This window comes from Mustela nivalis (genome assembly GCF_964662115.1).
Source record: "Mustela nivalis genome assembly, chromosome: 4".
Taxonomy (NCBI): Eukaryota; Metazoa; Chordata; class Mammalia; order Carnivora; family Mustelidae; genus Mustela; species Mustela nivalis.
Window position 1 is genome coordinate 143,926,533 of NC_139023.1, and position 15,031 is coordinate 143,941,563.

At 41.4% G+C, this 15,031-nt stretch overlaps 1 protein-coding gene across 2 annotated transcripts in view; it reads left to right on the forward strand.

Annotated features, from left to right (window-relative positions):
• LOC309863084 (uncharacterized protein) overlaps positions 1-14,449 on the forward strand; it is a 231,155-nt gene extending 216,706 nt beyond the window's left edge. The window contains exons 3-4 of one of the 2 annotated variants that reach the window (XM_082727583.1): positions 11,087-11,242; positions 12,447-14,449. In XM_082727583.1, the coding sequence (XP_082583709.1) occupies positions 11,087-11,242; positions 12,447-12,704 (414 nt within the window). In that variant the 3' untranslated portion in view covers positions 12,705-14,449. Of the gene's footprint in view, positions 1-4,825; positions 4,914-11,086; positions 11,243-12,446 lie in introns of those variants that run through there. The other variant, XR_014310885.1, reaches the window with a different exon arrangement.
• Positions 14,450-15,031: the final 582 nt, after the last annotated feature.

The window sequence follows — 15,031 nt, forward strand, 5'->3', positions numbered from 1 at the left end:
TTATCTTTTGTCTATTAAGTAATACAAATTTATTTGCTGAAAGGAGGTGAAGGAAGGGTATCGATTAAGTGTTTAAAAATTGAAAACCTCGGGGCGCCTGGGTGGCTCCGTGGGCTAAGCCGCTGCCTTCAGCTCAGGTCATGATCTTATGGTCCTGGGATCGAGTCCCGCGTCAGGCTCTCTGCTCAGCAGGGAGCCTGCTTCCCTCTCTCCGTCTGCCTGCCTCTCTGCCTACTTGTGATCTCTGTCTGTCAAATAAACAAATAAAAAGAATCTTAAAAAAAAAATTGAAAATGTCATACTAAGAGCAGTAACCTAGAAAATCGGAAATATGGTTGCGAAGGTGACAGACCTGTACACAACTAACCTTGGTACAGACCATGATGGGATTCATACTTTAAATAAAGTGGTGTTGACACTCAAGGATACATTAATGCTATTAAAGGAATCTTCTGGGAGAAGGTGGCATTTCAGGGGAAAGACAGGAAAGATTTTCAAAGTCTGCAGATTGTGAGGAAGACGTTCCACACAGAGGAGAGAGCATGAGCAGGGAACCTAGTGCTGTGAGTATGTCTGATACACTTGGGAGAACAAGGAGGTTAGATTCTGGCAGGCAAGAGATGGGAGATGGGATGTGTTTTGGGATAGTGCAAGACTCTTGGGACAGCGCAAAACTCTTGTTCTTCAAACCCACATCTTACGAAGGATACAGAAGTGAAACAAATGCCTAAATGAGTGACAGGGGAAGTAGAGAGAACCGGAAATGGGATGCTCAGAGAGAAAACTGCCAAAGGTGGACCCTGTTCACACAGGCTGCCAGATGTTTCAGTGACATTGAAACGGAGACATGAAAGAGTCCAGTCATGTTACGTTTGGAAAGGAGCACTTCAGGCAGAGGCAGGAGGGTGCGGTGTGTTTAAGGGGCTGCCAGTGTGTCTGAGAGCAGTTGGGTGTGCGAAGGTAGTAGCAGGAGGTAAATTAGGAGGACTGTGCAAGAATCAGACCACCTCCAGCCTCCTGGGCCATGTAAGGACCTTGGATTTTATTCTGAGTGCACAGGGAAACCATGGAAAGGATTTATGCGGGGAAGAAGCATGATGTGGTTTACAATTTACGAGATCATTAATGGATACATAGAGAGTAGATTGGGGAGGAAGCAAAGAGACTGGGAGGCCATTGCGGGAATCAAGTGAGATATGGCAGTGGTTTAGTCTGGGAGGTGAGAGGTGGGAAGCAGTGGATTTGAGAAATATGTAGGAGCTAGAATCAAAAGGATTCTTTTTTTTGTTTGTTTAAGATTTTATTTATTTGACAGAGACATAGCAAGAGAGGGAACACAAGCAGGGAGAGTGGGAGAGAGAGAAGTAGGCATCAGGCAGCCCAATGTGGGGCTTGATCCCAGGACCTTGGGGTCATGACCTGAGTGGAAGGCAAATACTTAACTGACTGAGCCACCAAGGTGCCCCAGAAGGATTTCATTATTGATTAGATGTTGGGTCGGGACGATGGAGAGGGAGCAATCAAATACAACTCCTTTAACGTCTGACAACTAAAGTTTTAGTAATTATCCCTATAGTTACCAATTCAGAAAGAGGTTATAAAAGTAGTTGAAATTCTCTACAATTTTTCAAGATGCTTATTCTACTTACAGAGGATAGAACAATACAAATAGGTGGTGATTCTGATGTTATAAAATCCAGACCTACTTAAATCTTATTCTCATTTCTTAAGGACCACCACTCTATAAAGAGTTTACTTTTTAAATAAATTGATGTGGGTGCCTGAGTGGCTCAGTTGGTTAAGCAACTGCCTTCAGCTCGGGTCCTGATCCTGGAGACCCAGGATCAAGTCCCACACCCAGCCCCCTGCTCAGCAGGGAGTCCGCTTCTCCCTCTGACCTTCCCCGACCTCATGCTCATATTCTCTCTCTCAAATAAATAAATACAATCTTTAGAAAATTAAGTAAGTAAGTAATTTTTCTTAAAATCTGTAAGTGAATGCCTTAAAATAAATATAATACTCTGTGGTAGTTGTAGGCTAATTTTTGGATTTTTCTTGGAACACTTTGAGTCTTTGTTTCAAGTACATTTTCTTGTTGATTTAGACAGTTTATAACAAACTCTTTTTTCCTAGTGTTGATGAAATACTTACCCATATGATGGTAATACAGTCAGTCGAATAACTGAATACCTCAAAACCAATTTTAACCATTCAATTGTTTTTCCTATGAAGACTGACCAGATTTGTTAGGGTAAAAAAGATGGATTTGTGACCCTCCTCAGTTTTGTACTTGATTTGGTGAAATGATGCTCTGAGCCACCCCAAGGGGGGTAGGGAAGAAGCCATGTTGTTTGAATGCCTTGAGGTCGCCTATATAATTGATTCTTGGCTAAATTCTATTTACAAATAGTCTATATACTACCACCTCATGCATGATAGATTTTTAAATGTCTCAGAAGCCATGTATATTTTTTTATTTCCAGATTTAAAAACAAAAAAGTTTTCAGAGCTCAAGTAAATGAGAAGATCAGTAATATTTTTCTTGACTACTGCTGTTCCACCTCATAGAAAGAAGAATTCCTTTTGAAAGATGTATTTTTAACTGTCTTTCAAAGAAGTTTGGATTTGGGCTCCTGGTGGTGCCCAGGAAGTGAAATGAACCATAAATGAGACACATCAAAAGTAACTTACAAAGAATTTTTTTAATATTAAAGTGATGAATCAGAGCTCAAATTAACAAGTAAAGGAGTCTGCCTATAATGAAAATCTTTTTCCTACATAACACTTCATTATAAAGGGAGTTTTTCTATAATAGAAGCAAGTGTAATTACATTTTTATATATAATTAGGACATTATTATCATTTCACCATATCAAAGTTCATTATGAGACATCTCCGATACATTTTTCATAGAGCAAAAATAAAAAGAGAACAGGAGTCCTTCAATTAGACTCATATAAGGACATCCACAGAGACTGAGGGAAGCTGATCAAACAGCTTACTTAGCCCAAAAGGGACCAGGTAGAACCCACGTTGCTTTTATGACACAGAAGTTGCTTTTCTTTTTGTATCCCGTATAATTTCTAATTATGGTTTTCCACCCCGTCCTATTCACCCACAAGAAATAAAAGGTGCAACCTTTTCAGCTGGAACCCAACTTCCTCCAACATTTCAGGCTGCTGTCCCACAGCCCCTTGCTGTTTACCCGGCACGGCATAGTTCTTATCCTGCCTAACACAAACACCTGTCACACTGGAAGGAATCTACAGACTGTTCTGTTTCACCAGTTTTATAAAAAATAACCAAGGTACCTTTCTTCCCCCTCCCCCACTACTGTGCATCATCTTTGGAAGATACCTAAGTAGCTTCTAAAGCATAAAGAAAGTGACGTGTTCTGTAACAGATATGAAACAGATTGATTATATAACATGAAGAATCTGTCCTGTGTCGGGATTTGTAAGTGTGTATGCAAATAAGTTTTGACGTGTTGCAGTTAGTCTACTAACGTGTTCAAAGTTAATTAAAACAAAGTGCATTTTGTGCGTGACTTTACAGTGAATGTTGCTTCTGGTGCGGATGAAAGGAAGATGATCACATGATTTTAGGACCTGACTCTTAGTACTCCAAACTCAGAATTTCTTTTCTTTTTTTTTTTTTTTAAAGATTTTATTTATTTATATGACAGACAGAGATCACAAGTAGGCAGAGAGGCAGGCAGAGAGAGAGGAGGAAGCAGGCTCCCCACTGAGCAGAGAGCCCAATGCGGGGCTCGATTCCAGGACCCTGGGATCATGACCTGAGCCGAAGGCAGAGGCTTTAACCCACTGAGCCACCCAGGCGTCCCAAACTCAGAATTTCTGATTTTCATCTCACTAAGTAGGGCCCCCATGAATTTATCATGGCTGTGCAGTTTGGTTTGAACATCTTTAGCCTTTCTCTCCTCCACTTGCACGGTGTGTGGGATGTGTCAGAAAACTGTTTCCTTCAGACCCCTAATGAGATGACCGGAAGGCAGCAGGGGGAGCTAAGGAGAGCTTCCACCTTGTATGGACCAAGAAACAGAAGTACCCACCATCCCCAGCCGGGCTGCCCAAGGCCCTGTGGCTGTGGTCCTGGACTCCATGACCAAAGACCTCTCTTCTCCACCCCATTCCAATGGCATCTGTCATGTTTCTCTACGATCCCCACAGTTCCAAACGAGAAACTTTAATTTTTGTTTATTTTTTTAGAAGATTTTATTTATTTATTTGATAGAGACACAGCGAGAGAAGGGACACAAGAAGGGGGACTGGGAGAGGGAAAGCAGCCTGATACAGGGCTCAATCCCAGGACCCTGGGATCGTGACCTGAGCTGAAAGCAGATGCTTAACGACTGAGCCACCCAGGTGTCCCAAATAAGAAATGCTTTAAAAAACCAAATGATCTTTATTGCACGAAGTAACTTATCTTTATTTTAGGGTATGTGTGTGTGTGTGTGTGTGTGTGTGTGTATGTGTGTTTTATCGTATACCATCAAACTTCCCACCGTTTTTTTTTGGACAGCAGTTTGGTGTGAATGGATATATGTAAGCAGATAAAATACATGTTAAGCTGTCTCCAAAATGATGATTCAGAGACTGCTGCACGAGTTTCAGGTTTATAATTTATATATCAATTTTTACAGTGATATTACATAAATATCACAATTAAGTGGATTCTATAATGAATAGAATTTATATGAATAGGCAGTTTATATACGGCAGTTTCACCTGGGCCATTGGGGTCCTTTCATTCTCTGTGTTTTGGGCTCTTTCTGGTACATGTTATTCTCACAATATCTCCGTAGATGCTTATCACAACGTTAAAGAAGACTCCAAAGAACCAGATCATTTATGGCACAGCTGGATTTGAAATAGTGCTTTTTTATCACTTAAGTCAACCATGCTGCTTCTCAAAGTAGTGATAACTCATCGATCTCAAAATGGTGATTAATTTGTTTGACTGTTCACTTGTATGGCTGTAAGCATAGTTGTTTAGACAGAATCCTGTTAAAAAATAACTTGTCTCCCTAACCTCTTAACCCAAATTTAGTGATTAGTAACTTTTTATTGTACTTACTTTCCTGCCTCAAATCTGGCCAGGTTTCTGATTGTATCATGACTGTGTTATGGATTGAGTATTTATTAAAAACAGCAGCCATTATTTCTATACTCAGGTAGACCTTCTGCTTATTCCTTTTGATAATTATAGGGTTTAACTGTAAATGTTAGAATTTTCTAAGAGAAATTATTTCTTATAATCAGATGCTTTTTTCTTATACTAAAATGCCAACTATTAAGATAATAGTAAATTTAGGATGATAGCTTCTATTAGTGATCCTTAAAATAAGAGGTAAAAGCTGTTAAAATGCCTTCTCCTTTTTTGGCTTCTAAATTTAAAAATCTCTAAGTTAGCAGAGAGATGTGTCACATTTCCCTCTGATTAACCTAAAACAAATAATCTTTCAGGTACATTATTTAAATATTCCAAGTTAAAAGTCTATATACTACTTCCTTTTCTCTTTAGCTAAAATGAAATTCAGCCTCTTGCAGAAACAAGCGGTGGAAGGGTGAGCAAATCAAGTGTTGGATTAATTTTATTAAACCTTTATGATATCATCAAACTGTGTAACTCCTGACCTATCTCACAATAAATAAATGCTTTGATGGGAAATGAATACGTTTATATCGTGGACACTCTGGCTCTTGCTGAAGCTGGTGGTCCAAGTTTCGAGGCTGCCTCAAATGAAATCGGCCTGTCAGTGAGGTGCTTTGCAACAACACCTGTGTTCGGTTGTAATTGGTTTTGCGGGCTCTGATTTCTTAAGATTCACATGCTGTGTTTGCATTCACACATGTTTGTTTACTTATTATGTTTCTTCCATTTCACTGTCGATCCTCTGAGGCAAGGAAATCTGTTTGCCATTTTATTTACACCTCTTCGTGATCCCTGGTAAAAAGCTCTGCTGCTGGGACGCCTGGGTGGCTCAGTTGGTTAAGCAGCTGCCTTCGGCTCGAGTCCCACATCGGGCTCCTTGCTCGGCAGGGAGCCTGCTTCTCCCTCTGCCTCTGCCTGCCATTCTGTCTGCCTGTGCTTACTTGCTTTCCCTCACCCTCTCTCTGACAAATAAATAAAATATTTAAAAAAAAAAAAAAGCTCTGCTGCCTACTGTAGGTCTTCAGTAAATATTATCAATTCGTTTTCTAACAGCTGATCACCATTACATTTTGCAGTTTTTTTGCTTGTTTGTTTTTTTTAAATTCTGCTTTGTTTTTGTTGGTTTTTGTTTTGTTTTGGTTGTTTGTTTTATTTTGGTTCAGTGGTACCGCTATCTCCCAAAAAAGCTGAAAACTTCTTTCTTTCCAGAATATATGCGTGCTGGTAGGGAAGCCTGGGCCTGAAGGACTGTAATGTATCATCATGTCCCCACTGCATTGGTGATAAATACATTCTAAGGATTCAGATGTCTTCCCACGGAAATGTCAAGTGCATGTTGCTTATTTACAGCAGAGGCGTCTTTTCACAAATCAAAGAAAGTACAGGTTTTTTCACTTTGCTTTCGGAATACAGGGCTGGGTGAAGCACCTCTTTTAGCCTATCAAAGAACGGATCACACGTTCAGAGTCTGAAGTTATGCGGATTCATATTTAATTATGTTGGCCAATTATTTTGCTACACTCACAGAAGGGGGAGGATGGTGACATAGAAGAGAATTCCCAGACCACATAAACTATTGCTATCCCTCCTAGCCATCGCTCCTGTACTATCTACATATTCCTGTATCCTTTTTTTTTTTTTTGTAATGAAACTTTCATCTGTGAAAAGAATTGCATTAAAATAAAGCGCAGCTAAAGGGAGCTGCATTTGGCATCGAGCAATATGCCGGAAGTGCCTGCAATTTACAACTGCGTTTTTTTTTTGCTTCTCCAGAGGGAAACGTTCTTGATCTCATTGTGTTTACAGTAAAAAACTCTAGACATGTCTTTACAACCTTGACTTCAAATTGGACTGGTTTATTCTACTTGAGAATGGGAACTCTGCTCTTTTTAACCCTTAGCCTCTTGAGGTTAATATTAATAATTATTTTCCACAAAGGATGTGTGTATTATATTCATGTTTCCCTCTATCCACGGTAGCTGTTTCTGGGACAATATTCAAGATGAAATTAAAAGGGGGCTTTGTGATACTTAATGGAGAGACTAATTATCAAGCTCGTTTACTATTTTCTTGTGTGAGAAAAATAGAAATTTTGTGAGTGATAAAATTAAGTATCTAAATTTATTCTCTTTATTAATATTTCTGGCCCTGGGTAAGGGGCAGTTTATAAAAGACTGCAGTATTGTTCTAAGGTTTCATTTGTCTTCATGTGTATTTCATTTGACTTCATGTGTATTAAGATGGAATAAATCCTGTCATAAGTTTCCAGGTGAACCTCTTCACTTCATACTTGTCCAGACAACCAGGCAGACGGTGGGGAACTGCCATTCGCAGGAGTGGACTGCACAACGAAGATTTATATGTAGAATTTTCCTTCTGTGACACCTGTTCTTTAAAAGCTCTCTACCCCAGCCTGTGTGTATTTGGCAGTCCTCGAGCTGCCTGTTCTCTCCTGCCCGCATGCACGCTTGCTTTCAGTGAGATGCTTGCTGACCGACCACAATGCGACGGGCTGCTCCCACGGAGCTCTCACCCTGACAGAAACGCTCCCACGAAGAGCACGGACCTGAAGTTAAGGCTTTCATTATTTTAAAGGCAGACTGTGCCTGCTTCTCCTGCCTCCTCCTCCAGGAGAGTGCTGTGGGGGGAGACGTGCCTCTGTCTGAAGCGCCGCAGCAGCAGTGGTTGGGGTTGACAGCAGCCCTTCTTCGCGAGAAGACGCAGCCCCAGCTCTGATGCCGTGATGATGCCTCTCAGGAGCCGCTTGGACAGCTGTCATGGCCAGCTCATCTCTTGTCTTTCCTGACCTCTTTTGACCTCATTTCATCCATAAGTAATGTCTGAAGTTTCATCCAGTGGATGATGCTTCCACTTCGATAATGTAATTATTAGGGTCCCATGGTCGACCAGTTGGCCCAATAAGCGAAGCACAATCTCTTCCAGATGCCCTTGGCCCCTGACAGATGATTGTGCCAGTTCCCTGTTAGGCCCCTTTAAACTGTACCAGACAAGTAGAGCACGAGAGGGAGGGTCCAAATAGCAAGACTGGATATGATGCTCAAAAACAACTGAGAGGAAATAAAGAGAATATAATATTAAAAGGACACAATGCAGACTGGCAGGTGGGTATGTTTGGGTCATTGTCCATGAAACTGGTCTCAGCAGAATCTTTTTCTATTCATTCTGGTCTTTTTACCCTAAACCCAGGATTACATTTTCTCATCTAACATTTGGTGTGATTAAGAAAAAGCCTCTCTCAAATCTCACACAACTCCCCAGATTTCAGTTGCCACTCATCCCTCTCCTGGGTGTCCTTGTGCAGGGCACAAGGTGCTCAACTGTCCCTGTCAGCCATGTTTACCTAATGCTTCTTTAGTAACATCAATAGAAGGCAATAGATCTCTTCTCTTGCAGCATCAGGAACTCGCTACCTCCAAAAGTGATGTACGAGGCCTGGACTCCCTGAAGCAGATCTGCCGTGTAGCCACATAGACATGCTGAGTGTGTCACTTAGGAGACAAAGATATCAACATTAGAGACCACTAACCCTAAATAACATATACTTAGTCTTATTTCCACACAGGATGATGAGCACTTGTTTCCAAATAGTGCCAGAGGGTAGCTTTTTAAAAAAAATTTTTTTTAAAGATTTTATGTATTTATTTGACAGAGATCACAAGTAGGTATAGATGCAGGCAGAGAGAGAGGGAGAAGCAGGCTCCCTGCTGAGCAGAGAGCCCAATGCGGGGCTCAGATCCCAGGACCCTGAGATCATAACCTGAGCCAAAGGCAGAGGCTTAACCCACTGAGCCACCCAGGCGCCCCCAGAGGGTAGCTTTTTTATTGTTTATAATAAACCGGTCACTTCTTTCTCAAAAAAAGTAAAAGTGATCTTTACATTGTTGTAACTTTTAAACAGATGCAATGCTTCAGTGCTTTTTTACAATCTGCGTGTGTGTGTGTGTGTGTGTGTGTACACACAGATTGCACTCCATGGTTTTGTCTCTCCACTCATGCATTCATTCATTCAGGAAAACATTATGAAATGTGTATTATCTTCAGTGTTCTGTTGAGATGCAGTGAAAGGTAACACTGTGCATGAAGGCATGGCTGCTGTCTGTGCTCACCAAACTCACTGTGTAAGACAGAAGAAGAATGCTCTTTTGTGTATCTTACAAGACCCTTATGAAATGAGTTCCCTTTCCCTGGTAAGAAGCTTGGGATTTTCAGCAAGTTATTCTCAGCAGGTGCCCACATCGGATTAAGTAGTACTGGACGGGTAGGGTAAAGAATGAGATAGCCACCTGCAGAGAGTTTTTGCTGAAGCTCAATTCTACTAGTCTAAGTCCCTCAGAGTATCTCTTGAATCCAGGCTCCTTTCTTCAGCTGAGTATTGTTGTCTGTATCAGAAGAACGGTGTATGCCCTAAATCATCTCTTTGCCCCAGTCTCTTCTGGAGGGGCTGGTGTCACTTCCTTAGGTCTATCAGGGTTACCCTAGAAAGAATGTCAGGTCATGTTACTCTTCCCCTTTGCTGGAAACCTCCAGTTGGCTTCCTGTTGCCTATAGGGCAGACAGCGAATACCTTAGGTTAGCACGTGAGTCCTCAGAGGGAAAATCCTAGTCTCATCACTTGTCATTCTGTCCCCACGGTTACACACACACACATATAGAACCTAAGTTCTGGCATTTCTCGCCATTTCCCAAAGCTGCCGCTCATCTACAACTCCAGACCTCTCAACACACACCATTCGGCACCTTTGTCCAGCTGGTCAGCTTCTCCTCACACATTAAAGATGCAGACCCCAGATGGAGTCTTGCTCCATGTGGCCTGGCAGACAGTGCGATTCCCTCCTAAGAGACCCCACAGCACTTTTCCATTCCTTTAAAAGATGATATTATAAGTTTTCTGCTACACATGCCTTCTGCCTTTGAGATCCTTGAGGAAAGGGGTGTGTCTCTCACCGCCCGCATACCCTAGGGACCTAGCAAAACCCCTGGCACAGAGCGGAATGCTAATAAATGGTTCTTTTTTTTTTTTTTTAAGATTTTATTTATTTATTTGACAGAGAGAGTTCACAGTAGACAGATAGGCAGGCAGAGAGAGAGAGGGAAGCAGGCTCCCTGCTAAGCAGAGATCCCGATGCGGGACTCGATCCCAGGATCCTGAGATCATGACCTGAGCCGGAGGCAGCAGCTTAACCCACTGAGCCACCCAGGCGCCCGCTAATAAATGGTTCTTGAATGAATGGATATGTAAAAGAGAAATTGATGGTGCCCGCTCCAAGGCCTTGTATCATTACTACCTCCCTTTTATTCATTGTTTAAAAGAACTAAATGAAAGAGTCATTCCATGGACGTTTCCATAGCGAGTGCAGGGCCACCTCTGGCACACACCGTATTGAAAACCTGGAAGAAGACTGGTGCTTTAGATATAGCTACAGAAAGCAAAGTTCCGTATCTAGGCAGATTAGTTCTTCAGCTCAGAATCTTGGTTCTTCACTTCTCCCAGCTGCCCCATTATTAGCACTTGGGTCAGGCCTATTTGGAGGGAGCCACTAGCAGTCTTGATTTCACCCATTGTTATTCCGGCTTCAAAGAAAGTATGGCATTGCTGTTTGGGTGATTGTTGCTCTGCGCGATGCCAAGATGTTTTAGAACAACGTTATGACGCCTGGTCGTACCTACTACCACTGAGACAAGCCCAGAAGTTAAATTATGAAGCAAACGTAAGCTTTGAAGAAATTTTTATTTAATCTGTATTCCCCTGTTTCATCTGTACATCCATCCAGCACAATCTGCATCATTATTAGCCACATCAACTTGCTTGGGAAAAAAAAAAAAGAGTAAAAAGTAAGACATCTGTGTTATAGCATTAATATATTCAAAGGTTTTTACTTTCATCTTGCAGGCATTAACCGTGTGTAAATGCAATGTAAGCGCAACTTACAACAGCACTAAGTTAGTGGAAGAAAAAGGTACTCCGGGGCCTCAAAAAGAAGGAGAGCTTGCCGAAAAAAAGAAAAAAAAAAAAAAAAAGAACATAAAGAAAAGGAAGAAAGGAAAGGTATGCGTGTGTGGAGGGGACAACCAGGCTGGGAATTATGTAAAAAGCAGAGTTTTATCTGCAGATAGAGTATTTTGCCTATTGCCTTTCCATAGCTTTATTTCTAATTGCTAGCACAATTTCGAAGGCACTGAGGCAACCCTCAAGCAGTGTGCTGAAGGTGTGTTTGTGCTGCTATGCCCTCTGGCTTGGCTGCCAGCCTATTCCCTTAGATCAGAGCCAGAAGGCAGACTGTTTTCGAATACCGATCACCTCACCCGGACCTAATCCTTTGAGTTCTCTTTGGCATCTATTCCTTCTGCCAGTTTCCTCTTCTGTTCCTCTCTTTTCTTCTGAAGTTGACAACAAAGACATCCTCAGGGTCCTCCTTGATGTAAGACCACTCTTGATGTTATTACAGTGTGGTTTTTTTTTGTACCCTAAAGTTGTGCTACTTTTATATTCAGCTAGCACAATATTTGCACACCAGAAGATAAAGAAAATGTGAATATGTTATACAGAGTGATAGTTTCTTTTTAATTTGTTACCCCTCAGTGTTTTTTTTTTTTTTTTTGATGTAAACCCTTCCCTTTCCCTGTCACTCATCTACATACCTGATCAAGAACCTGAAGGTCTTTCTTTATAGACGATGTTACTTCTATACCTTAAATTGGCCTGACCTGCCACTTTTAATTTTAAAAATATGGCTCTATGAGATATGGATGAATATGGAATTTCTGTGAAACACAAAACTTTTGAACGGTTCCTGTCCTCTGTGATAGTGAGTTTTAAAAGGGAAATCTCCAAAGAGCTAATTAGTAGACAAGTAGAGCTCAGCCTGAACAAAGCTGAAAAGATTGCAGATAACTAAAAGGACCTGGCCATAGCTGACAAAAATCAAAGCCCTGACAGAGAGCTGGCGGTAACCTTGGGCTGCTAACTGACAGGGACAATAAAAAAAAGCCCTTCTGAACCTGGCAGAGAGTGACAGCCCCACTATAGGCTCTGGGAAGAGCACAATATCTCCACCACAAGGAAGCAGAAATCCTCCAACAGGCAAAACCAAAGGCTCTTGCCACCCACCTCAACTCCGAAAGATGTGACCTGGCCCCTACCACCACTCATGGAGGAGAAAGAGACGGAGATGAGACTCTGGGGGGCTTTAAAAAGTTCCTTGAAAAGTTCTAGGCTAGCAGTTAACTTGAGAATGGGAAATCTCTTTCAGGAGTGGTGGGGGAAATGGATCAAGATCCAGGAGGAACCAGGCGCTGGCTGGTGGCTCAGGCAGAGGAGCCATGAGGAAACGCCGGAACTGCTGGTTGGAAAAAGTCTCTGTGGACCAAGACTTAAGGAGCCCAACAGCCAACAAAAATCAGTTGCAGATACAAGGCATGGCACTGGAAGGAAGTTCCAGGCATGGACGGACAAAAGGAAAGTAGGAATCAGGAAAAGAGTGACAGGGCAATTAGTAATTCTTTATTAGAAAACAGTTTGTAAAGAGGGGTGTGAAGCAGAGAGCCTCATTTTTAAGCAGCTAGCGGGGAGAGAAAACACAAAAATCACGATCTTTAAAAACCCTCTTGAATTCACTGAAGAGAGCTCGGAAGTTCTGGTAGGTTTAGATTAAGTTTAGGCACTAATGAGCCCTATTCTGAAATCCCAAAGGTGCAGAGTTTGTGAGAGGTCAGAAAGGATGCTTCCGGTTAATGCTGAGTGGTCTTAAAGTTTCTCTCTGTGTTTATGAGATTCCATTATATATTTCTGGACATAAAACAATTCTGTTTAGGAGAGAAGCCAAGCCCTAACAGAGTACTACAAGTACGATGAGGGTACTTGAGAGGGAGCACTTATAAAGCATTTTGCTCTGAAACACAAATGCTAATAACATACATTAGGTGGTTTCCATTATCCCTAAATAAGGTCTTCGTTCCAGACAAGTTCTTCTGCTTCTATATTTATTCCTCCCCAAGATACTGAATTCTAAATCCTCACTGATGCGGTAGCACTTGAAGACGTAATCAGGGATTGCAGACTCCAGGGACGTTTGCTCAGAGGGACGGGATACGGGAGACCAGGGGAAAGCTTCGGAATCCGAAACTTAAGGGATTTTTTTTTTTTAAGAAGGTGGGCACATAAATATCCTTCAGTTCAGTGATAATGAATCCCAGTTTCTTGCTCAGACTCTGATCTCTGTGATATACTTCCAAATTTATATGCTGTTTCTATAATTATTATGGTAAGTATTATTACATTTACCATCCATCAGAAGAGTGTCACCAGCTTTCCCTGTACTACAGTCCTGTTTCCGGAACAAACACATTTGACAAGTGAGAAAGCTTGGCTTGGCTCAGAATGTGTCTGATCTCAGAAGTCTGTCTGAATCTAAGCAGGTATGTCAGATAATTGAGAAAGGTCGATCCAAGTCAAGCAAATATTTGAACAATCGGATCATGGAAAAACTGCCTCATATTAAACTCAGGGGTAAAAGAATAATTATCTCTTTTGATTTGGGTTGGAGATTCAACATATATTTTGGAAAAATAAGTATATCTCAGATTAGTGTGTTATTTTAATGTATCTGCTCATATTTATAGCTGAGTGTATATTTATAAAACAAGCTTTTATTCCCCCGTAAGACAAATAACTTAGAAGCTGTTGTAAAGCACAGCTTAGCAAATATTTGGTTTCTGGTTCTCTTTATTTCACATTTACAGGAAAAGCTAAGGGTTTTCTGTTTCATATTTTAAAATGATCCTACTAATTCCCCCACAGTGGGACATGCGTTATTTTCTTTAGGAATGGAAGTAGGTTTTTTGGTGAACCATTTGTAGGGCTAAGCCAAACATCTTCAACCCATATTTGTGTGACCAGGATTCAAAATAATAATAGGGAAAATACGGAAGGGTTTTAGTTTCTTGTACAGATGAGTTTCCCAAGTTCCAGAAAGGTTGAAGCTGCACAGTGACCAAACAGAAAGTAGAGCCCAAGCCTGACTCTCCAGCAGAACTTCCTGTTAGGAGGCACATAAACCATCCTGGTTTAGTTCTGACTAGATTACTCCCTGGTATTGGGGTTAACTAATCACTACTTTGACTCTAGGTAAAAATAAATTGTACAAATAGAAAGGACTTGTTGATCGTCTCTAGGTGGTATATCTTCCCACCACAATCCTCCCTCCTCCCTTGCCCTCCTGAAAGTTAACTTCTCTTGCTCTCTTACTCTGCTTGGGCTGCCATAACAAAATACCATAGACTGGGTGCCTTAGCAAAAAATGTTTATATCTCATTACCTAAAGTTCTGGAAGCTGGAGGTTCTCAAGATCACGGTCTTGGTGGTCAAGTTCTTGGTGAGGACCCTCTTCCTGGCTCTTGTCTTGCTGTGATTTCATATGGTGGACAGAGAAAGAGCAACATACTCTCAAGAAGCTCTCTGGCCTCTTCTTATCCGGGCACGAATCCTATCATGAGGGCTCCTTCCTTAGGACTTCACCGAATCCTCATGACCTACCAAAGGCCCCACCTCCAATATCACACTGGGGGTCAGAGCCTTAACATATGAATTTTGGGGAGGATATAAACATTCAGTTGTAACACTTGCCATCATTTGTACTTCTTCATTCACTTTCATAAGATCAGTTTGAGAAAACAAAATGGAAGTTGGTTATCAGATGCCATCCAGCATCTAAAATGGTGTCCCGCAAAAGATACAATATCGGACATGCCATATGTTCAAAAATATGTTTTGAAAAAGTGGGAGAACCAGTTTTCAATTCTTAGTCAGACCATGGCTCACCTGATTTTAAAAATTAAT